At 42.0% G+C, this 23,465-nt stretch overlaps 1 protein-coding gene and 1 long non-coding RNA gene across 2 annotated transcripts in view; both read right to left on the minus strand.

The window, feature by feature from the left end:
- LOC141014238 (protein NLRC3-like) overlaps positions 1–17,573 on the minus strand; it is a 39,261-nt gene extending 21,688 nt beyond the window's left edge. Inside the window, exons 1-3 of the mRNA XM_073487951.1 lie at positions 17,460–17,573; positions 16,399–16,478; positions 14,417–16,286 (exon numbers count right to left, since the gene is read on the minus strand). Coding sequence (XP_073344052.1) covers positions 14,417–16,286; positions 16,399–16,478; positions 17,460–17,527 — 2,018 coding nt within the window. The 5' untranslated portion in view covers positions 17,528–17,573. The remainder of the gene's footprint in view (positions 1–14,416; positions 16,287–16,398; positions 16,479–17,459) is intronic.
- Positions 228–3,062, minus strand: LOC141014286 (uncharacterized). The gene is made up of 3 exons (XR_012180490.1): positions 2,334–3,062; positions 415–565; positions 228–291 (listed from the first exon to the last, which is right to left on the minus strand). It is a non-coding gene; the product is annotated as an uncharacterized lncRNA (long non-coding RNA).
- Positions 17,574–23,465: the final 5,892 nt, after the last annotated feature.

The following is a 23,465-nucleotide window of genomic DNA, read 5'->3' on the forward strand; positions in this document are numbered from 1 at the left end:
TCACACCAGTTCATTCAAGAACAATCTGATGCTGCTGATATGTAATTGTATAAAGTATAAAACACAAACCACTTTTTCTAATGTAATGTCCAGTGAAACAAATAATTCACGACAATCATTTAATGGTAATGATAAAACTATATAATATATATATTTATACACATCTCTTACTGTGTGTCTGAGGGTCCAGGTCCATTACTGAAGTTCAGAGGAAAATCTTTGGACCGGTCACTCTTCATAGACAGACAGCTGGAGACTGGAGACTCTTCTCTCCGTCTGTGGTACTGACTTCTGGAAACACCAACATGTTTGTATTCATTTCATGTGAATCACTGTTAATTATCAATACACATCTAAATACACAAACTGGTGATACTGAAAGTTTGGTGATTAAAAACATGGCAGTCTTCTTACTGTGTGTCTGAGGGTCCAGGTTCAGTACTGAAGTCTGGAGGTGTTTCTTTGGACCGGTCACTCTTCATAGACAGACAGCTGGAGACTGGAGCCTCTGCTCCGTCCTCCTCTTCCTCCACACAATCACTCATCTTCTGCACTTCAGAAAGCACTGAGGTAAATATGTAGCACATGGAAGGAGAACAACATGAAGACAAGGAGGACAAACAGGTGAAACAAGATGCAGAGGAGGAGGGTGTAAAATGGAGATGGTGAAGCCTGCAGACTCATCACCCAATGTGACGCTAAACAAAAGTGACATTTACAAAGATCGGCCTCGTCTCTGTCTAATTAAAGGGACGTCCCTCAGTATGATGTCCTGCTCTGTCCACTCAAAGCAGAGACTCAACTAACTGCCTGCACACTTTCTCTGTCAGTTGTTGGTTGCTTCCTCCATTTTTCATGTACCTGGATCACCTGCTCAGGTTTGTGCTGAGATCAACTTATGACCTTCTCTGTTATTCTTTGCTCAATAAAATGTAACTTCACTGAATAGTCCTGCAATAGATGACATGTTTTCATAAGCTTCTCAAATACATACGTGTTTTGTGATATCTCATTTAAATTGGTGTTTATCAAATACAATGATTGATTATTTTGAAATCTTTTGCTTGAAATTAGCAAAACTAACAAAAACAGCTTTGCAATATGGTTTCAACCTCAAACGTTAGAGGCTCATAGTCCTTAGTGTTAAATATTAACACGTTATGTTAATATTTAACAGCAACCCTGATCCTACAATATTAATTGTATCTACACTGATACAACACAATATCTTGAAGGCGTGTGCAGTTTGATCCGAGTCTATAAAAACAGACCTTTGACCGTTAGATGTTAAATAAGGCTGAACCTGCTGATAATGATTCACCGTGTAACTATTAAATCATTTTGTCAGCTGTACCTGAAGTGGTGGACAAAATATTGAATATAAAATTCAATCCAGTAAAACAAAACCACTGTCGTCTTCTGGACTTCAGTCAGTCTGAGAGGTGACCAGTAACACTGACAGTGAGCTCACAACATGAGAAGCAAACGAGTCTGTTCAAGAGTCTCAACCAAGACCGAGGAGAGGAAAGTATCACATATACACCACATACAGTCAAAAGTACTGATCCAGATCAGAGGACTTTGACCACAGAACAATATTTATGTAGAAATAAAACTCACCCTGTCTCTGACTTCTTTTCCTGCTGCTGCTGCTCCGTCGACTCAAAATGAAGTCTGACTGACTGAACACATTCACTTTTATTGTTTTATTGTCCCTGTCCTGTTTTCACATACTGAACCCTGAACCACCTGGTCAGTGTTGCTCCTCCTCTTGTCATTTACTGGAGATCACATGTGAACTTTAATCACAGTTTCTCCGTGACTGTCTCCCTCATAAGTAAGATACATAAACCAAACACAGCAAACTGAGTTCAGATCAGTGTCAGACAAACTTCCCCTGGTCAGCTGAGTTCACCTCCCTTGAACAATGTTTGTGGTTGTGGATCAGCTGAAGAAGTGTTTGGTACCGTTCAGCTCTTCAACGTGAGCTTTGTCCTGGAGCAGCTTCTTCACAGACATGTTGCTGCTGCAGTCGTCTTTGTGACACCAGAACAACTTTGTCACTTTCCTGATCGACTCTTTCCATAAAAACACACATCATCACAAACTCATGTGGAAGATGGAAGCTACGTTTCAGGACATCTCTTCACGTTTCACTCAGATAACTAAACTAAATAAACTCACAGAGTTATTTTCTGGACTAAACAGAACAATTCACCCGTCCAGCTTCTGGGTTCAAGTTTCTCTCTGACAGAACCGAGACGAGCTTCATCACCTTGTTAACTCTGTTAAAACACTTCATTCAAACTGGACACACATGAAATCAAACTCACCAAGTCTCGCTTTGTCTTTGCACAACCACGTCTGCTTTGGTGAAAATCAATCATCAGCTCACAGAGTAAAAATGTGGAAATATTCAGGCTCCGCGCCGTTTTCGTTTCGCCGCCACTGATGCCCGACTCGTCCTCTCTCCTCTGCCGCTTCACGTCTCTCCTGTCCCCGCCTGTCGTCTCTTCTCGTCCCCGGAGTCATAGTCCTGATCGGATCCACACCGTCCCCCCTGTCTTCACACTGACCTCTGTCGGCCTCAGAGCTTGTGTCTGGTCCCGGTCCGGTGTTCACTGGGAGGTGGTTGAGCCCGGTTGAACTGAGCCCCGTTGCCCGCAGCGACTCCCCTCGTGCCCCGCGGTCCAGGCAGTAACGGCCCGCTGAGCTAATGAGCTAACGGCAGCGAGCTAAAGCCAAGAACAGCTGCTACAGCCGCTGCTGCTCACTCCGCTGCTGCTGTCTGACTGTATTTGTTGAGCCGTCTTACAATTCTGCTCATATTTTACAAAAATCACACGTTTATCTGCGCAGCGACCAGAGTTTGTTGGTTAATGCTACAACGGTTATTTCAGCCGCTCGGCCGCCATCTTGGCCGCAGCCGCCGGTTCAGTCCCGTCTCATCCAGCCAGCGAGCGAGTCACGAATACAGTCCTGAATTAGTTTTCCTCCGAGTCACACTGAGCTCAGCTTTAATAGAATAAAACAGCAGCGGACTCACAGCAGCCTCGTTTCTTTCTGTCAGCACGAAGCTTCAAATGTTGAACTTTCTCTCATCTTTTCTTCTGTCAGTCCAGAGGCAGCAGGGGAGAGGAGCTGCGCATGCGCGTCAGCTGCACCTGCAGGAACAGGAAGTAATAATTACTAAATAAAATGAAAACAGTCTTTCTGTCGACTCAATATTTCTTTTGATCATTTGTATTTTATTATAATACAGTGTGTGTTATTTTCAGTGTGTGCTGATTGTTTGAGGAAAGGATTTATGTGTTAAAAGGCCTCATAACTGAGGCGATGAAGGCAGCAGCCACTGTGGTAACAAGCAGCAGTTTGAAGGATTGTTACTGTGAACCAGCAAAGTCCAACAAAGCCTCCACCACATTTCTGAACCCTGGTTTCGGTCCGGTGCCTCTTTATCCACTGACAGATTCTCTGAGAAATTATAAAAGAGGACGACATCGATTTTGTTTTTTGTCTCACTTGATGTTCTTCATGGTGTTGGTGACACACATCAGTCATTTGAAGTAAATACATGTGTGCTGACCGACACTTTCTGGTGGTAACACACCAACAGATGCAGCCACGTGTCAGGAAACACAGTGAAGAAGACGACTGGCAGCGAGCAAACATGGATATTGTTGTGGAGACAGAATGAAGACTGAGGAACCAGAGGAAACATCAACATGTTTTGTATTTAAGAAACAAACAGGAGAGAGAAATATTATTTTAAGATGCCACAAATGTCCACCAGACTAATTCCTGCTGAGTGTTCTGGTGTCTGAACAAGATTGATGTGAAACATTTCTTTAAATCTTTAGTTTTCTCTAAACACAGTTTAGTGTCAGCTGCTGCTCCACACTTTTACTCTCATGTTGGATCGAGCTCAAAATGACAGTCCAGCTGCTTTTATTTGACACAAACTGATTTTTCATGTGGATTTAGCAAAGTGAGACTAAACTTCACATACTTTACAGTCAAACACAGGATTTGTTTGTTTTCTGTAAAAATCCAGATAGTTTTATATTTCTGTGTACTTGTAATTAGTTTTACAGACATGATTAATGAACATAAAGTGTAGAATCAGCATGTTAAACATCTTTTTAATATCAAACATTATAGAAAGATGAAATATGAAGCTGCTGACTTTGCACCAAAATCCAGACACAAGTCAGTCCAGAAGATTCAGTAAAGCCTCGATTGAATCAGACTGTGTTCAGATTTGATCCACTTCATTTATTATGAAATGACAAACAGCTGATATTAGTGGTAATAAGCAGAACTTCACTCTGCAACATCAACTTCTGCTGTTCATCAGAAACATGTGGAAATTAACTGCACTACTCCATCGCTCCACAGGGTGGAGCTGCAACAGGAAGCAGAACACAAAGATCCAATTAAATGTGTTAATCTGCAGTTATGTTGTCATAAAGACAGCTGATCTGGAGACAGTGAGGGATGTAACTAAGTACATTTACTCAAGATCTTTAGTTACTTTGCATGCATATATATATATATACACATATATACATATACACATATATATATATATATATATATATATATACACACACACTATATATATATATATACATATATATATATATATACATATATATATATACATATATATATATGTATACATATATATATATACATATATATAGATACACTGATGATACTCTGTCACATCCAGAGGAACACAGGGACGATGCTGGACTGGACATTGTGTGTGACAGTGGAGCTGATCTCAGAGCAGTTCACACTGCAGCACTGACAGTCATCTCCACTTGTTGTGATTGGTCCGTCAGTCACTGCTGGATGAAGCTCTCCTCTCCACTCCACCTCCCAGTAACACGGCCCAGTCAGAGCCTCTCCACCCACCAGCTGATGGTGCTGCTTCAACCTCTCTGGATCATCAGGACACAGCTGATCCTCTCAACACCTCCACCTTCTCACCACTCTGACAGAGACCACCTCCAGCTGATGAGAGAAGCAGAGAGACAGTAAAGTGATAAATGAGTGTTTGCAGAGACTCCCTCCATCAGCTGTCAGTCAGTGATATAAAGACCAGCAGGACTTCAGTCCTGTTCAGACCACAAGTGGAGCGGCTGTGTAGCGTAGCCAGCTTCCTTTCAGCTCTCATGTTAACGTGTTGGAGTGAAGCTCACAGACCTGCAGACACTTTGGACATCAAGTCTGTTTACTCTGCAGGTTTCACTGAAGGACACAGTGGAAATAAACTGCTGACAGTCCCTGAACGCATCATGACTGCAGGAACAGAGAGATACTCACAGCTCACTTTAATGATGATTTACTGCTGTTAAAAACCAGAGTCTCACTCACATTTAAATATTTCATCTACTTTGGAAACATCACATGACAAATATGTAAATATGGAGTCTGTTATAAAAATATTTGGACAAATCAAATGACACATGGGCAGATATAAATATAACGTTAAAGGTCCTACACTGAACAGTAAAACATCAGCTGTGGTTTGTGGACTTCAGCAGAGGTTCTGGTCCGTATACAGACCACATGGTTACTAAATGTAATGATGGTTCTCTGAAATAAGAGCCAGTGATTTGCAGGCTTCAGTCAGACTGATCTGAGAGCTGTGACAAAGATGAACTGATCAGTTGTTCAGTGTTGAAATGAGAGAACAAACACTTTGAGATCAGATTTGATGCTCCGACAGTTTGATGAATGAGGACACTGTCTCTATACATCCTGTGATGCTGTCAGCTGTGATCCAGCTTTATTTCCTGTAGACATGAACACAACAACAACAGTCGTCTTCACATCAACTCAAACACACGATCACAACAAGCTTCTGGCTTGTCTGATTGGCTGACTGCTCTCTCTCTGTCTTTCTGTCCAATCATGAAGCCTGTCACCGTTCTCCTCTCACAGCTTCACTGAGGAAAGCAGGAAATACTGGATCTTTACTTTGATACTGTGTTTAGTACAATACTGCTGAAACCAGCATGAACTGACTCCAACCCTCTACTGACCTCAGAGTCTCCAGTCGACAGTCTGGACTCTCCTTCAGATCCCACAGCGGCTTCATGTCTGAATACCGCAGCTTGTTTCCACTCAGCCACAGCTCTCTCAGATGGGAGGGGTTGGACTTCAGAGCTGAGGCCAGAGAAGCACAGCTGATCTTTGTCAAACTGCAGCTCATCAATCTGAATAAAGAATAAATGATGGAGATAAAAATCCATTTATAATCCAATCAGATGTGTTCAGGTTTTAAATGTGTAGCTCAACATTACTGTGTCCTCATCAATGAGCTTTTCTCTAAAATGAGTAGAGTAACTTTGTCATTGTGTTATTGTGGATCATCATCAGCCTTCTACAGACATCATCCACATGTCAGCACAACATTCATACAGCTGTTCATGTCAACACAGATTAATAACATGCTGCTGATCTCAGTCAGGTCTGTTATTAGAGGAGAAAAACTGAATTTTCTTTTAAACATCTTCTTTTGAAAATATGCTTTGATCTGTGTGTGTTCTGTAGGATCAATATCAATGATCAGACATTATTTGTGAAAACACATTGACACCAACAGAAATCAAAATATTTCTACTTCAGCTTCTCAACTTCATCAATTTAAATCAAATGTTAGTTCAGTTCTTCTGTTAACAGATTAAATTATAAACATTAATTAACTTTAACAACTAACTGAACATTTTCTACAGTTCTTGAAGAAACAGAAGTCTTTTGTGACTGAAGAAGAAATTTAGTTCAAGAAAATTGAAAATATGAACCAAAGGAAATCTTTAACTTTATCAATGTAAGTTATGTAGAATGTAAACTCAAATATTAGTTAGCAGTAACAGAGTCAGTGAACTGACCTCAGAGTCTCCAGTCTACAGTTTGGACTCTGTAGAAAATCACACAGCAGCTTCACTCCTGAATCCTGCAGCTTGTTGTTACTCAGCCACAGCTCTCTCAGATGGGAAGGGTTGGACTTCAGAGCTGAGGCCAGAGAAGCACAGCTGATCTCTGACAAACTGCAGCTCAACAATCTGAATAAAGAATAAATGATGTAAGTTTAGAAGACAATGTTCCTGCTTGAAATCATTCAGTGTTTAATAATCTGTTCAGAGCTGAAGAAGGTTCAGAATGTAGAAGGTTAGAAAATGGAAACTCCAAACACCTGAACCCAACAGGATGCAGGTTCAACACTGTCAAATACACAAAGTGACAAAACAAGTATATGGTTACTCAAGGTGCCTAAATGTGTCCAGTTCATTACTGAGGAAGTCAGTGGTAGAGTTTATGATTTGAATTCTTGGATATTAAAAAAGCTGGTGTGCAAATGTTTATTATGGTCCCAGTAATATTTGTTGTTAGCGTGCACTGAAGTAGCAGATCACATGATATTTTAATGCTGTTTTAATCAAAAAGGTTATATCCTGACACGTCAGAGTGAGTAAAAAGACTTCATGTAAGTCTTCAAGTCAAAAAAGTCAACATGTAACAGTTCAAGCACATAAAATGTCTTTCACTTAAATTCTGCTCCTCGGCTCTTTTCTAATTAGACGTACACGTAGAGCATCTTTATAATAAAGATCATGAATTGATAACATGAAGCCTTTTATGTGATAAGCAGGACGCTGCTTCTTCTGTAACAATGAAGTTAAAAGGACCATAGACTTGTGTGATTATATGTGGGGAGGGGTTTTCTTAAGCCTGTGGTCTGTGCCTGTGTGTGTTTGCTGCACATCTCTGAGGAACAAATACAGAAACACACAATCACAAACAGCAGCGACACTATTTCTAGTAAATTACCAGTGTTTTGTCAGATTCACTCACAGAATCCTGCCAAAATAGGACAGATGGTGAAAGGATATGGAGCCAGATCAAAGCCAAGAGGTTTGTTCATTTGGAGAAAATAAATGTTACATTTAAAATAACATTTGAACGTGAAAGTTCAAGTTTTGATCTTGAATCATAAAAAAAAATCAAAAACATTTTCAAAATAAGAACAAGTGAAGGAAAAGGTTCATTTCAATTTAAATATGATTTGGATTTAATTCTGATATTCTTTTGAATACATTATTAATTTTCACTTCTATCACTTCATATTTGAGGTGTTATTTTTTCATCTGGCTCCATGAAAGGATCAGTAGAGTCATAAGCTGGCCATGGAGGACCACAGCACGGGGCGCTCGGTCTGGACAGCCCAGTTGGACACCTAAAACAAGCAGGTAGCACTTGGCAGCACGTCAGCCTCCTGCTTGTGTCCCACACAAGTGAGAGAGGAGACAATTATCAATAAAGGGGAAAGTTTCACACAAAGTTATGTGAATTTTGGAAGCAATGTTTTCTTGTTGGCAGCTGTTTCACCCATTTTCAGGGGCAAAGTGAGTGGAGCAGAGCATTAGTGACACAGGGACGAGTGGCAAACGTCAGGCAGGGTTGTTGGCACATGCTCAACTCTCCCTCTGAGTTGGGTTGCCAGGTACCACGACACATACCCCCCCACAGGACCTGAGAAGACCTTTTTGATTTGTATCACTATGAAAATGGGAGATTAATAGAGATGTGACGATACACTCAGCTCACGAGATGAGACGATAAACGATATTAGGTTCATGAGAACGAGACGTTAACACTTTTTCTTTTTTTAAGTTACAAAAAGCAAAACAATGCAGGTCCATTTTGAAATGTTTTAACTAGTAATCATCTTGTAATGAATGTGACTTCAGCTCTACTTTGTGACTGAGTATGAATTATCATATGCAGTAAAAGACACAAACAATATGTAAGAACTGTAAAAGGTTTCACCACAAACTCAACTGACTGGCTTCTCTCCTGTATGATTTCTCATGAGTCTCTTCAGACCTTATAACTGTGCATGAACTATGTGTGAGCTTCTAACTTCTAATTGAAGCTGTGTGGCCTTCTAACTGAACTCCTCTCCACAAACTGAAAGTGAAAAATAAAAACAGTATAAATAACAAAAATGAATAACACTAAGTTTTTCTTAGTCGTCTTGTTTTAAGTGCAAACAATAATCAAAGTAGTTCTCTCTCAATACTTAAAGTGCAAACAGAGACTGACATGATTTCCCTCCAAGCATGATACAGAGCTGAGAGCTGGCTACAACTACACTGCCCAGCCTAAGATATGGTCACGTTCTTGTTCAAGAATATGAGCATGTCTACGTTTTCTGGCAGCAGTTGAGACCTTTGCGCACTAACTATGTCTCCTGCAGTTGAAAAGACACGCTCACTTGGAGCGGAGGTAGCAGGGATGGAAAGGTATGCTATCTGTGTAGAGGTTCAGGACCACTGGGATGGTGAACTTTGACTCCAATGTGTGGAGGAGTCGCCAGTTTTCCACCATGGGAAATGGCCTCATGTCAGCTGCAATGAAAACACTGATGTCTTTCGTTATTGCTGTGGCTCGAGCACTTGACTGTGGAAGTTGAGATGTAAAAGCATTTGTCAGTGTTGTCCGGCCTTTCAGTGTTTTCTTCACAGGCACGGTTGATTTCAGTAGAGAGCTGTGGTGGTTCTGTAGGTGTCTTTGCATAGTGCTCGTGTTAGCCGCGGTGTACGGCACTATTTTCTTACAGTTCTTACATATTGTTCTTGTATTGTCTGTCAGTCTGTCGCCGTTTATTGTTTCCATCAGGTACCAAAATGCTGCCACACAAACGATTTAAAAGTGGCGGGGGCATCTTCTAAGCTAATTTCAAGTTCAACGTTAGACATGTTTTAATAACATGAGATCTCGTGTCACAAGATCTCGTCACACCCCGAGATATTAACAGGAGAAATTACCAAACGGGAGCACAGCAGGTGAAAGGCTTAAAAATAGGGAAAGACTCCTGTCTCACTTCCTGGTAGACAGGACGTAGACACCTGAACACAACAAGATGGAAGTTAAAATACAACTATTAGTTATGTAAAGACATAGTGGAGTCATGGTGTCCTGAACACAGAATGACGTCACACTCTCAGTGTGTGTGTTGTGATCTGAGCTGTGTGCATGTTAGTGCATGTGAGTGCCTCCCTGTCGCCTCATTTTGGATCCCACTGCTTATCTTGCTAAGATTGGCCCGAGTCTGCCTCTGATTATCTTACCCTGATATTCTTACCCTAACACAAACCAGTCTCACTCCTCATGTCTGAACCAACAAAGGCAACAGCAGTAGGATCCATAATAACGCCTCTCTGTCGTCCCTGGTACTTTCTTAACATGGTGGCAGGGACACAAACTTTATCATATTACAGCTGAACACTGAAAATATATTTCTGAGAGAACGAGGAACTTGATTCATATTTGGTCAACACTGCCTCAACACTGACAAACTGCAGCCCCTCAATCTGTATAAAGAATAAATGATGGAGATGAAAATTAATTTATAATCCAATCAGATGTGTTCAGGTTTTAAATGTGTAGCTCAACATTACTGTGTCCTCATCAATGAGCTTTTCTCTACAATGAGTAGAGTAACTTTGTCATTGTGTTATTGTGGATTAGGGGTGGGCGATATGGGCAAAAAATAATATCTCGATATTTTGGGGGATTTTGGCGATAAAGATAATCAGTCGATATCCTTTAAAATTCAAGAATATTTGTGTCCAGACCGATCCACTGAAAACGACTGAAAACGCTGTAGTTCATATTCCAGGCCTATGGGTGGCGCTTGAAATTCACCAAAAACGGAGAAGAAGAGACGGCGCGAGCACAAAAAGCTTGCGCGCTGTAAACAAACAGACAGTAGACAGAGAAACCGAACCCAACAAGAAGAAGACGAAAATGGCCAGTGCAAGGAAACCAGAATCATTTGTGTGGACCGATAATGAGGTCGAACTGATGCTGCGACTCACACTCGACTACAAGGCGAGTAAGTTGCAAGAAACACGCACACAAGCGCGTAGTCCGCCATTGTTGTTGTTGTTGTTGTTGTTATGAGACGTCGCGGGGTTCAGAGGTCGAGGGGTGGGGCGAAGCCTGCCATGCTGTAGACAGCGCTGCAGCACCGTGTATTAAGTGGATGTGAGGAGTTTCCGCGTTCGTTTCAATATTTTTGGCGAAGTAATTTAAATACTCGATAATGGAAATTTGCACATCGTCAAAAAAAAAATGACGATATTATCGCCAACGATATATATCGCCCATCCCTATTGTGGATCATCATCAGCCTTCTACAGACATCATCCACATGTCAGCACAACATTCATACAGCTGTTCATGTCAACACAGATTAATAACATGCTGCTGATCTCAGTCAGGTCTGGAACTAGAGGATCATCATTAAATAAGACATGTAGGGCTGTAAAGCCTGTGTAATTAAAGGAGAGGTCCACATTCACTCAAGTCTGTATAAAATAAAAAAACAAATTAAAGTTAAAATACATCTTAAAACTTTTACAAACATTTGATTTATTTGCAATGAATCATATTTTGTGTTGCCATCTACTGGTCGGCAGTAATTCACAGTCAACAAAATTCTTCAGCCTTGGAGACAATTGGTCTGTAAGTAATGTGTATAAATAATTATCAAACACATTTTTTTAAAAGGAATGTCAGGTAACACTTTACAGCACAGTACACAAAAATGTGACAAGTTACTAAGAAACGAGTGAGGAATGAATCAAACCACCTGATAATCAATGAACTGCTAAGAAATCTCTCTTTTTTCTTTTTTTTGAAGGTCGTTTTTTGTTTCAGGACAAACTGAACTGAACTGTCTACTGTAGCACTTGATCAACGACTATTACTTCAACTAAACTTAAAAAAGAAACCTGAAAGAAATGTCCTTTGTTTTGTGGATTTTGTGTGTTTTTATGAGTATTTAAATATATGCATGAGAACGAGCTCGACCCTCCCTACACACTCAAAACTCCTCAACACTGAACAGACAGTGACTGATGTCAGTCTGATGTTTCACTTCACTTGTTGAGGAACTCAGAAAGTAACTTAGCATTAAGTAATTAGTACGAATGAATCATCACTAGTGTTTGTCCTCTAAGCAGCTGGTTTATCAGGAACGACTCATGAAGAAAGTGGTCAGTATGTTGATTCATGGATATTTATGAACTGATCATAACATCATGTTTTATTAATATAGTATCTCCCAGTCTGTTCTTCAGAAACTCATCATTATCTATTAAATATAGTAGTAACTACTCTCATTTTGTGTAGAACGTTGTAAAGTGTTATTGAAAGTCATTTTATAAACTTTTCTATTGTTTTGGTCAAACTATGAGTATAATACTGATAATGTTTGTCAAATGATGAAGTCAAAACAGTTTGAAACATTCTGTTCTGATTAACATTTGCTATTTACATCAGTGGTCCAGCTGATCTACAGTAGATGGATAAATACCACAGGTAAGAGGAAAACATATATTTTATACCATAGTCTGGGTGAAAACTGGATCCTGATTGGCTGCAGGCTGTCCATAAACTTTTGGTATACCAACACCTCTGGAAGTACTCGAGTAGTTCAAGTGAAACTGTCCGTTCTTAATTAATGATCCCGTTTCTAAAATGAGTGGGACTGGCATCAGCTAGATGCTAACACTTAATAAACTGAATGAAAATAAATAAATAAATAAATAAAAACACTGAATAGAGTCCTTCAGTGCAGCCTCCTCTGAACACCACAGGATGGAGCCACTTGGATACACAGAAAATGTCTCAAAGAACTGACATTTCTTCAGATTTATGCTGCTGCAAATCTTCAGAGTTAATTAACTAAACTGTTTAAGTCTCAGTGAAGGGCTTGAATTGAATATATGGAAAAACAAGACAATGAACTGACCTCAGACTCTCTAGAGCACAGTTTTGACTCTCCAGTCCAACAGACAGGAGCTTCACTCCTGAATCCTTCAGGCTGTTGTAACTCAGGTCCAGCTGTCTCAGATGGGAGGGGTTGGACTTCAGAGCTGAGGCCACAACTTCACAGTGAGTCTCTGAGAGTCCACAGCTATAAAGTCTGTCATGACACAGATATTACAAAAATGTTATTATGAAAGAGGACACTTTATATTTACTTCATGCATTTGATGTCAAAACAGTTTGAAACATTCTGCTCTGATTGACATTTGCTATTTACATCAGTGGTTCAGCAAACCTTCATCTGATCTGTGTTTGACATGAAACAGTTATTCTCATCACTCTCTAAAACCTGCAGACTTTAAATCTTTGTTTTATTTTAAACTTGCAGATGAAGGAAGAGAAAATGTAGTTACATTTGGGTTTCCATGATGTCCACAGTCTGTCAGTGTGGTCTGATCCTGTGTCTTTGGCCAAAAAGTTAGATTAGTTTATGCCCAACACAGTGTCAGCATGAGGGTGAGAGTGCCAAAATTAACATCATCGCACGTCTTGTGTCAAGCATGTGGGCTCCACAAATCATGTTGCTGAATGATCGTGCACCTCCCGAATTCAACATGGATGAGTTGGAAGTTTGAAAAACCATCTTAGAAATCTACATTTACATGATTCATATTTTGCCAGCTAATACAGATGTGATTCAGAACAGTTGACTTCTATAAAGACTTGTATGATTTACACTTTTATGGTGTTGCCATTGGTGATTTTGATTTATACACCTACTGCCTTTTCAGATGCTATTGTACATTGCAGTCCTGACCATTCACAATTCTTTATTCTTCATGTTTCATCTAGTTGTTGGTTCAGTTTCGGTGTATTCCTTTCCAGCTGTATGTCTCTTCTGTGTAACTACACTGAGAGCAATGATGAACTGGAGTCAGATTCCTTGTATGTCAACACATATTTGGCCAAATAAAGCTGATTCTGATTCTACAGAACAAAAATACATAAAGATTAAAACTAAATTAGAGTCAATTCAGAAAAAAATCTCATGTCATGTATAAAAGGTAAAGTAGAAGCTTTAATTTGAGCTGGAACTTTTTGGTCCATTTGCTCACTGTGAAATGTCTCTAAACCGACATAATGAGAACAATAACTGCATGAAAGAAATTCTCAAGGACTTTAGAAACATCACATGAAAAATGATACAGATCTTATTTTAAACTCTTCAGTATAGTGGTTAAAAAACCTCTTTCATTAGTTTCACCAGGGTTTCTTCTATCACCCAAAGAAAGATTCATAGAAGAAAAACTGTCACATTTAATGATCATTAGAAATAAATGGAATAACTGAGTTCAACAACCTGACAGCTATAAACACATCCAACTGAAACATCTACATTGTTGCACTCATGGTAAGTGAAACATTTTTTAAAAATAATCACAATTGTATTTAAAAATGTAAGCGCTATTTCAAAATGAATTATTTTATAGTTTGTATATCTGAAGAATTAAACTGCTAATCTACACTGATTTATAATGTTGATAATCACATCTGGACTCACTCAGCCTTCCTGCAGTTCCTCACAGCTGGAATCAGTCTCAGTCGTCCCTCCTGTGATGTTTTGTACTTCTTCAGGTCCAACTCATCCAGAACCTCCTCTGACATCTGCAGCATGTAGGCCAGAGCTGAGCAGTGGAACACAGAGAGTTTCTTCTCTGATCTGTTCTCTGACTTCAGGAACTTTTGGATCTCCTGATGAACTGAGTGGTCGTTCATCTCCATCAGACAGTGGAAGATGTTGATGCTTCTGTCAGGAGAGATCTTATAACTGTTCATCTCCTTCAGGTTGTTGATGGCTCTCTGGATGATTTCTGGACTGTTGTCTGTCTGACCCAGCAGACCTCCTAAGAGTCTCTGGTTGGACTTCAGAGAGAGGCCATGAAGGAAGCGAACAAACAGGTCCAGGTGGCCATTTTTACTTTCAAGGGATTTCTTCATGGCGCTCCTCAGGAAGTCATCCAGGGACGGGTAACGGGCTTCATGGCCATCGCTGCCTCTACCTAAAAACTTTGAAATCTTCTTAAAGGGAGACTTTGGTTTTGAGTCTTTTAGAAAAGCCTCCAGTACCTCTGTGTTCCTGTTGGTGTAACAGTTGAACATGTAGACTGCAGCCAGAAACTCCTGAACGCTCAGATGAACAAAGCAGTAGACTGTTTTCTGGAAGATCACACTCTCTCTTCTGAAGATCTCTGTACAAACTCCTGAGTACACCGAGGCCTCTGTGACATTAAGACCACACCGCTCCAGGTCTTCTTGGTAGAACATGATGTTTCCTGTCTCCAGATGTTCAAACGCCAGCCTCCCCAGCTTCAGAAGAACTTCCCTGTCAGCCTCCGTCAGCTCCTGTGGACTCGTCTCACGTCCCTCATCGTACTTCTGCTTCTTCCTCTTTGTCTGGACCAGCAGGAAGTGTGAGTACATGTCAGTCAGGGTCTTGGGCAGCTCTCCTCTCTGGCCTGTAGTCAACATGTGGTCCAGAACTGTAGCAGTGATCCAGCAGAAGACTGGGATCAGACACATGATGTGGAGGCTCCTGGAGGTCTTGATGTGTGAGATGATTCTGCTGGACAGATCTTCATCACTGAACCTCCTCCTGAAGTACTCCTCCTTCTGGGCGTCAGTGAAGCCTCGTACTTCTGTTACCCTGTCAACACATGAAGGAGGGATCTGATTGGCTGCTGCAGGTCGGGAAGTTATCCAGACGAGAGCCGAGGGAAGCAGCTTCCCCTCGATGAGGTTTGTCAGCAGCACGCTGACTGATGACTCCTGTGTGACATCAGACACGACCTCATGGTTCTTGAAATCCAGTGAAAGTCTGCTTTCATCCAGGCCGTCAAAGATGAACAGAAGTTGACAGACAGCGAGCTTCTCTGCTGTCACCTTCTGTAATGTTGGATGGAAAACATGGAGCAGCCTGAGAAGACTGTACTGCTCATCTCTGATCAGGTTCAGCTCCCTGAACGAGAGCAGAACCAGCAGACTGACATCTTGGTTTTCGGAGCCCTCTGCCCAGTCCAGAGTGAACTTCTGCACTGAGAAGGTTTTTCCAACGCCAGCGACACCGTTGGTCAGAACCACTCTGATGCGTCTCTGTTGGTCAGGTGAGGCTTTAAAGATGTCGCTGCACTTGATTGGAGTTTCATGGAGGGCCTCCATCTTGGAAGCTGTCTCTAGCTGTCTCACCTCATGTTGGGTATTAACCTCTTCACTCTGTCCCTCTGTGATGTAGAGCTCAGTGTAGATCCTGTTGAGGAGGGTTCCACTTCCTGTTTCATCACTTCCTGTTTCATCACTTCCTTCAGTCACACGTTCACATCTCCTCCTCAGACTGATCTTATGTTCATCTAAAGCCTCCTGCAGAACACTATCTGCTGAAAGAGAAGAAAATATTCTGGGATTAAATTGAGAGCAAGAATCTTGATTAAATCAAAAAGTTCCTGTTTTCAGACATGAAGACATCAGCAGACAGATGTACAGTCTTACTTTGTACAGTGTTGGTCTGACTGACTAACACTGGACAGCAGGACAGCTGCTCCTCCACAGAAACACTTCCCTCTGTCTTTCTGAAGAGATAAAGGAAAATCCCTCAGATTAGAAATCACAGATCAGTCTGACAAAAGAGAAGACAGACTGTAAACATAAGTATGTCTTCTCCAAGCTCTGAATCTGGACTGAACTCCCAATCACTAACAGTTTGTTTTTGTCTGAGTCACAGTGGAGCAGTTTGCATCATTTGATTTTAGTAAACAAACTTATTTTAATGGGAAATTTTATCACACAAACAAAAAGGACCACAAAACATGACCTCATTAGCAGCTGTTAAAAACTTAAACCATACTGGACAAAGAACATGGCCACGCTTAGTACAATATACCCTCCTCTTTTTTCAACAACTGTGTTTGATAAAAATGTTTGATGAAGATAAAAACAATGTCAGAGTGAAGATTTTGGGACAGTTTCCATGAGATACTTCCAGCCCTCATCAATGGAGCCTTTTCCTTTGCAAATATATAGAAGAATCCTCCTCACTTATCATTAAAGCAGAACATAAATCCCTCATTTGTGTAATTTATCTATCTGTAAAATACTTCATGCTCCTCATCCTGACATTCAGTGAAAGTTGTAATTCTTGGCTTTTTAACAGATCATTTGATCATCTGCAGTAAAGACATTGGGACGATTTCTGCTCGTTTTCATTCATCAGTAATTCTTCCATCGCAGCAAAACACGTTGCATCAGCCATCAAACTCCTGAAGGTTCAACTGAGCAAACTAAACACTTTTACACTTTTTGAATGAAATTGAAGTATCTCACTAGTCAACAATATTTAGGCTACACATCCCATGATGCAACACTCCGGTGTATTCAAAAAGAATATCTGATGTTGACATATAATTGTCTCGTCCCTACGTATACAAATACAAATAACAAAGTTTTAAAATGTGATTTCCAGAAAAAGAATTGTGTCCTGTATTTGGGGAGCTACAGTCATATAATGGTAATGATTTAAATGTATAAACTGAAGTTGGTATCAGATCTCTTACTGTGTGTCTGAGGGTCCAGGTTCATTACTGAAGACCAGAGGTAAATCTTTGGACCAGTCACTCTTCATAGACAGACAGCTGGAGACTGGAGACTCTTCTCTCCGTCTGTGGTACTGACTTCTGGAAAAACCAACATGTTTGTATTTATTTCATCTCAATACACAAATTGCTGATACTGACAGTTTGGTGATTAAAAACATGGCAGTCTTCTTACTGTGTGTCTGAGGGTCCAGGTTCATCACTGAAGACCAGAGGTAAATCTTTGGACCAGTCACTCTTCATAGACAGACAGCTGGAGACTGGAGACTCTTCTCTCCGTCTGTGGTACTGACTTCTGGAAACACCAACATGTTTGTATTTATTTCATGTCAATACACAAATTGCTGTTACTGACAGTTTGGTGATTAAAAACATGGCAGTCTTCTTACTGTGTGTCTGAGGGTCCAGGTTCATTACTGAAGTCTGGAGGTGTTTCTTTGGACCGGTCACTCTTCATAGACAGACAGCTGGAGACTGGAGACTCTGCTCCGTCCTCCTCTTCCTCCACACGATCACTCATCTTCTGCACTTCAGAAAGCACTGAGGTAAATATGTAGCACATGGAAGGAGAACAACATGAAGACAAGGAAGACAAACAGGTGAAACAAGATGCAGAGGAGGAGGGTGTAAAATGGAGATGGTGAAGCCTGCAGACTCATCACCCAATGTGATGCTAAACAAAAGTGACATTTACAAAGATCGGCCTCGTCTCTGTCTAATTAAAGGGACGTCCCTCAGTATGATATCCTGCTCTGTCCACTCAAAGCAGAGACTCAACTAACTGCCTGCACACTTTCTCTGTAAGTTGTTGGTTGCTTCCTCCATTTTTCATGTACCTGGATCACCTGCTCAGGTTTGTGGTGTGATCAACTTATGAGCTTCTCTCTGTTATTCTTTGCTCAATAAAATGTAACTTCACTGAATAGTCCTGCAATAGATGACATGTTTTCATAAGCTTCTAAAATACATACATGTTTTGTGATGCCTCATTTAAATTGGTGTTTATGAAGTTGTCACACCGCGGTGAGGTTTGTCTTGTCTTGGGTTTTTTGTCTCGTAACTTCCTGTTTTATTTTGAAATCTAACTCTCCTCTCGTTTCAGGTCACTTGCCCTTCCTCATGTGTCACCGGTCTGATTGTCTCACCTGATCCCTGATCGTTTCCACCTGTTCCCCATTACCCTCATGTGTTTATAGTCGGCGTCTTCCCTTTGTCTTGTGCCAAAGTGTTTCGTCCTGGTTCGTGCACCCAAGCCCTTTATCATAGTCATAGTCAGTTTTGCCACGAGTGTTTATTTGCCACGTAAGTTGTTTTCTGCTTCCTCCTTGAGAGTGATTTTTCATTTGATAATATTTTCTAGTTTAGAGTTTTTGTATTTTGTTGTAATATGTTTTCTGTCCTCCCGTTTTGGGAGCGATTTTGTGTTAGACAGTGTTAGATAGTTGTAGAACCTCCTGTTTAGGTGAGCCTTTTTCTTTTGTCCCATTTATCTTAGATTTGGTTTTCCTCCTTCGGGAGCGTTTGAGTTATTATCTAGCCTTTTGTTTTCCTCCTTCGAGAGAGTTTTGATTTCTAGTCTAGTTTTCTGTTTTCCTTGATTCTAGTGTTTATTGTCCCTCCCTTTTATGAGTGTTTTCCCTCTTTTTGGAATTTGTGCTCTTCCGTGATTTTTCTAGCCAGGCCTTAGTGATTAAGTGAGTGTTTCATAGCCTATTCGTTTGTCACTCTTCAAAGAAGGAGCCGAATTCAATAAAGTGTGCTTAAAGTGATATCCACTGCATCTGAGTCCTCATTTTCGTCCAGGCCTGACATTACACTTTGGCCAGTATGGACTCAGCAGGGATAGAACAGCTCACGGCAGCCCTGCGAGCCCAAGAAGTCCGGCTCTCCCGTCAGGGGGAATTCAAGATTGCATTCATGATTTCCCACCTTGCTGGAAGAGCCAAGGCATGGGCCTCGGCAGAGTGGGCCCGAGATTCGCCAGTTTGCAGATCCCGCACAGAGTTTGAAACGGCGCTGCAGAAGACTTTCGACCCGGTAACGACCGACCGGGAAAAGGCTCGGGAGCTGAGCGGGCTGAAACAGGGCAGTGACTCCGTATGTGACTACGCCATCTGGTTCCGCACTTTGTCGGCGGAGATTGGCTGGAATACTACGGCCTTATATGATGTGTTTCTGAAGGGACTGGCAGCTCCTATCCAAGACCTTCTGGTTCCCTTGGACCTACCCACAGACCTCGACTCACTCATCGCACTCGCAATCCGGACAGACAACCGAACCCGCCAACTCAGGCAGCAACGCATCACCAGACCCACAACTGTGGAGAGACCCCTACGCACTCAAGCACCAGTATGGTCGACCACCCGTCGATCACCGCCGGAGCAGCGTCATTTTCCCCCTCCAGAAGGAGAGGGAGAGCCCATGCAGCTGGGGAGAGCCCGACTAACACCTGAGGAGCGACAGAGACGTCTACAGGAGGGCCGCTGCTACTACTGTGGTGAACCCGGTCATCTCATCGCCACCTGCACTGCCAAAAGGACTATGGTGGTGAGTGAATTCAAGGTTTCAGGCATCCCCTCACGTACTCTCACGACAGTCCAGGTAATGCACCACACCACCACTGAACTCAAGGCGCTCATAGACTCGGGGGCTGATGAAAGCTTGATGGACTGGGAACTAGCAGAACAGCTGGGTCTTAACACGGAACTTTTAGCTAAGCCCATCAGAGCTAAAGCCCTTAATGGACAGGAACTTTTCACGATCACACACATCACAGCACCTCTCAAATTGTGCATTAACAATCACCAGGAGAACATTCGTTTTTATGTATTCAAGTCACCGTCACAGACTCTAATTTTGGGACAGCCATGGTTATATCGTCACAATCCCCATATAGATTGGAGAACAGGAGAGATCCTGGGCTGGGGAGGGGACTGTGTGAGCGACTGTATGAACCTCTCAGTTCGGGAGGAGGAAGTCACAGACATTAATTTGGTCTCTGTTAATCCCGCCACAGATCCCAACTACCCGGATCTGAGTTCCGTGCCTTCCTGCTACCACCACCTCAAGGTTTTTAACAAAGCCAAATAGGGCTGCAGCTATCGAATATTTTAGTAATCGAGTACTCTACTGAAAATTACATCGATTAATCGAGTAATCGGATAAAACGTATTTTTGCTTCGTTAAAGAGCAATTATGAATACACAAGAGAAAATAACATATTTCACTTAATAATGAATGACCAATTGGTTTCCTTTTTTAGAATCAACTGTTTTTATTTCTTAAATTCACAAGCAAGTATTTCGCAAGTATTGCTTTGACATCCTCGTACTTTTTCTCCATCTCTTTTGTGAAGAATGTTCTTGATGGAAGCTCGTACTTCGGATGGAAAGTTGCAACCATTGCTTTAAAACCACTGTCCTCTACCATACTCAGTGGGCGCATGTCTTTGACTAACATGTTTAAAATGCTCTTTGTTAGCTCAGCTGCTTGCTCAGGGCCACAGAATGGTGCTTTACAGATAAATTTGTCCATCCGAGACTGTGATGATTTACTGGAAAAAAGAAGAGAAATAATAATTAGTTAAATGATATTACTATGACTAAATGACTTAATACAGTAGGTTCATGGCTGTGCATTTATGAATTTACATCAGCTGACTAGGAATACTTTTTTTTTTTTTTTTAAAGATTTTGAGTTTTTGCAGTGTCCACAATTAAGACAACTACTGTATTGGAACACAATAACCACACACATAATCAATAGAGTGAGGCACACTGTGACCAGTGACCAGCTACTTAGTAGTTGACTAAATTTTAAAACTGCTTAATTAACTTTGTTATGTTTTTATTTCCATCTAGACTTATCAGCGCTGTCCTTTTAAATTTTAAATCAACCCTCTATGAAGTCATGTCGTCACGCTCGTAATAAACTAACCACAAACTTGACAGTAGTCAGTCATAATTAACAAAAACCTAGCCCTCTGCAAGGCTGGCGTTTATGTTCGTAAAATACATTAACGTTGATCACACTGATTTGCTACGTTAATATTACCTTGTCTCCGGTCCTCCGCTCGAGTCCAGGTGTTTTCTGCGGAGATGCTGCAACATAGAAGACGTGCTGTTGTGGTATGCAAGGGCCGTGTTACAACGAATGCACGTCACGGTGTTCTCCTTTCTTTTCAGTCGGAAATGCTCCCACACTTTCGACATTTTCTGTCTTTTTTTATCGCCTTTTTCTTCTGTTTCATCGTCGCTATTTCTCCTCGCCTCTGCCATTTTCCCGCTCCCTCAGTCAAACACCTGTACGTCCGCTTCCTCCTCCTCCTCCTTTCTTCCCCGGCCTTCCCTTGCGTAGGTGACGTAAGCACGTTGTGCCACATTGAAAGTAGTCCGTGCGGCCGCTTGAACTACAATTAAATTGACGATTCCTCGAGGCAGAAAAAAATCCTCGGACCATTTTTTGTAATCGAGGTACTCGAATTACTCGAGGAATCGTTTCAGCCCTAAAGCCAAAGCCCCATCACTCCCTCCTCACCGACCCTATGATTGTGCCATTGAGCTGATTCCAGGCTCCACCATTCCCAAAGGCCGCCTGTACGCGGTTTCTGGGCCAGAGAGGAAGGCCATGCGGGAGTACATCGAGACCTCCCTGAAAGCAGGGCTGATTCGCCCCTCATCATCACCAGCCGGAGCCGGTTTCTTCTTTGTGGGCAAGAAGGATGGCTCCCTAAGACCCTGCATTGACTACAGCCCACTCAACGACATACCTATAAAGAACCGCAACCCACTTCCTCTCATGTCATCTGTGTTCAGCTCCAACAGGCCAAGGTCTTCACCAAGTTGGATCTTCGCAACGCCTATCACTTGGTGCGGATAAGAGAATGTGACGAGTGGAAGACCGGGTTTAATACCCCTAGTGGACACTATGAGTACAAAGTCATGCCGTTTGGTCTCACAAATGCTCCTGCCGTATTCCAGGCCATGATTAATGATGTACTAAGAGACTTTCTCGACCACTTTGTGTATGTTTATTTGGACGATATACTTATCTACTCCCCTGACCTGACTAAAGACCAAGACCATGTAACCCAGGTATTGAAGAGACTATTAGAAAACAAACTCTATGTCAAAGCAGAAAAGAGTGAATACCATGCTGACACTGTCTCCTTCCTGGGCTTCATCGTAGCTCCTGGAAGAGTGCAGATGGACCCGGCTAAAATTAGCGCTGTGGTCAAGTGGCCCACACCTGATAGCCACAAAAAGGTTCAGCAGTTCCTTGGGTTTGCTAACTTTTACAGGCGGTTCATCAGAGGCTTTAGCGCAATAGCTGCTCCTCTCCATGCTCTTACCTCCACACAGGTGCAGTTCCACTGGTCTCCAGAAGCGGATGCTGCCTTTCGGATCCTCAAGAATCGATTTACCTCGGCCCCCATCCTCACCCTGCCAGACCCTCAACGACAGTTCGTGGTCGAGGTGGACGCCTCCAACGAAGGGGTCGGGGCCATCCTCTCACAGCGGTCAGAGCAGGATGGTAAGATGCACCCTTGTGCTTTCCTATCACGGCGGCTATCCAAGGCGGAGCGGAACTACGATGTTGGCAACCGGGAGTTGCTGGCGGTCAAACTCGCTTTGGAGGAGTGGAGACACTGGCTCGAGGGGGCTGACCATCCATTCATTGTCTGGACAGATCATAAGAACCTAGAATACATCAAGAAAGCCAAAAGACTCGATTCTCACCAGGCCAGGTGGGCGCTATTCTTTAATCGATTCTCTTTTTCTCTCTCATACAGGCCGGGGTCCCGAAACGTCAAACCAGACGCACTGTCTCGTCTCTTCGACCCCGAGCCTGTTGCCAAGGACCCAGAAACGATCCTCCCACTTACATGTGTGGTTGGAGCACTGGCCTGGCAGATAGAAAATGAGGTTAAGCAGGCTAATGGTGAGGCTCCGTCACCTAGTGGGTGCC

The sequence above is a fragment of the Pagrus major genome, chromosome 19, assembly GCF_040436345.1.
Source record: "Pagrus major chromosome 19, Pma_NU_1.0".
Classification (NCBI taxonomy): Eukaryota; Metazoa; Chordata; class Actinopteri; order Spariformes; family Sparidae; genus Pagrus; species Pagrus major.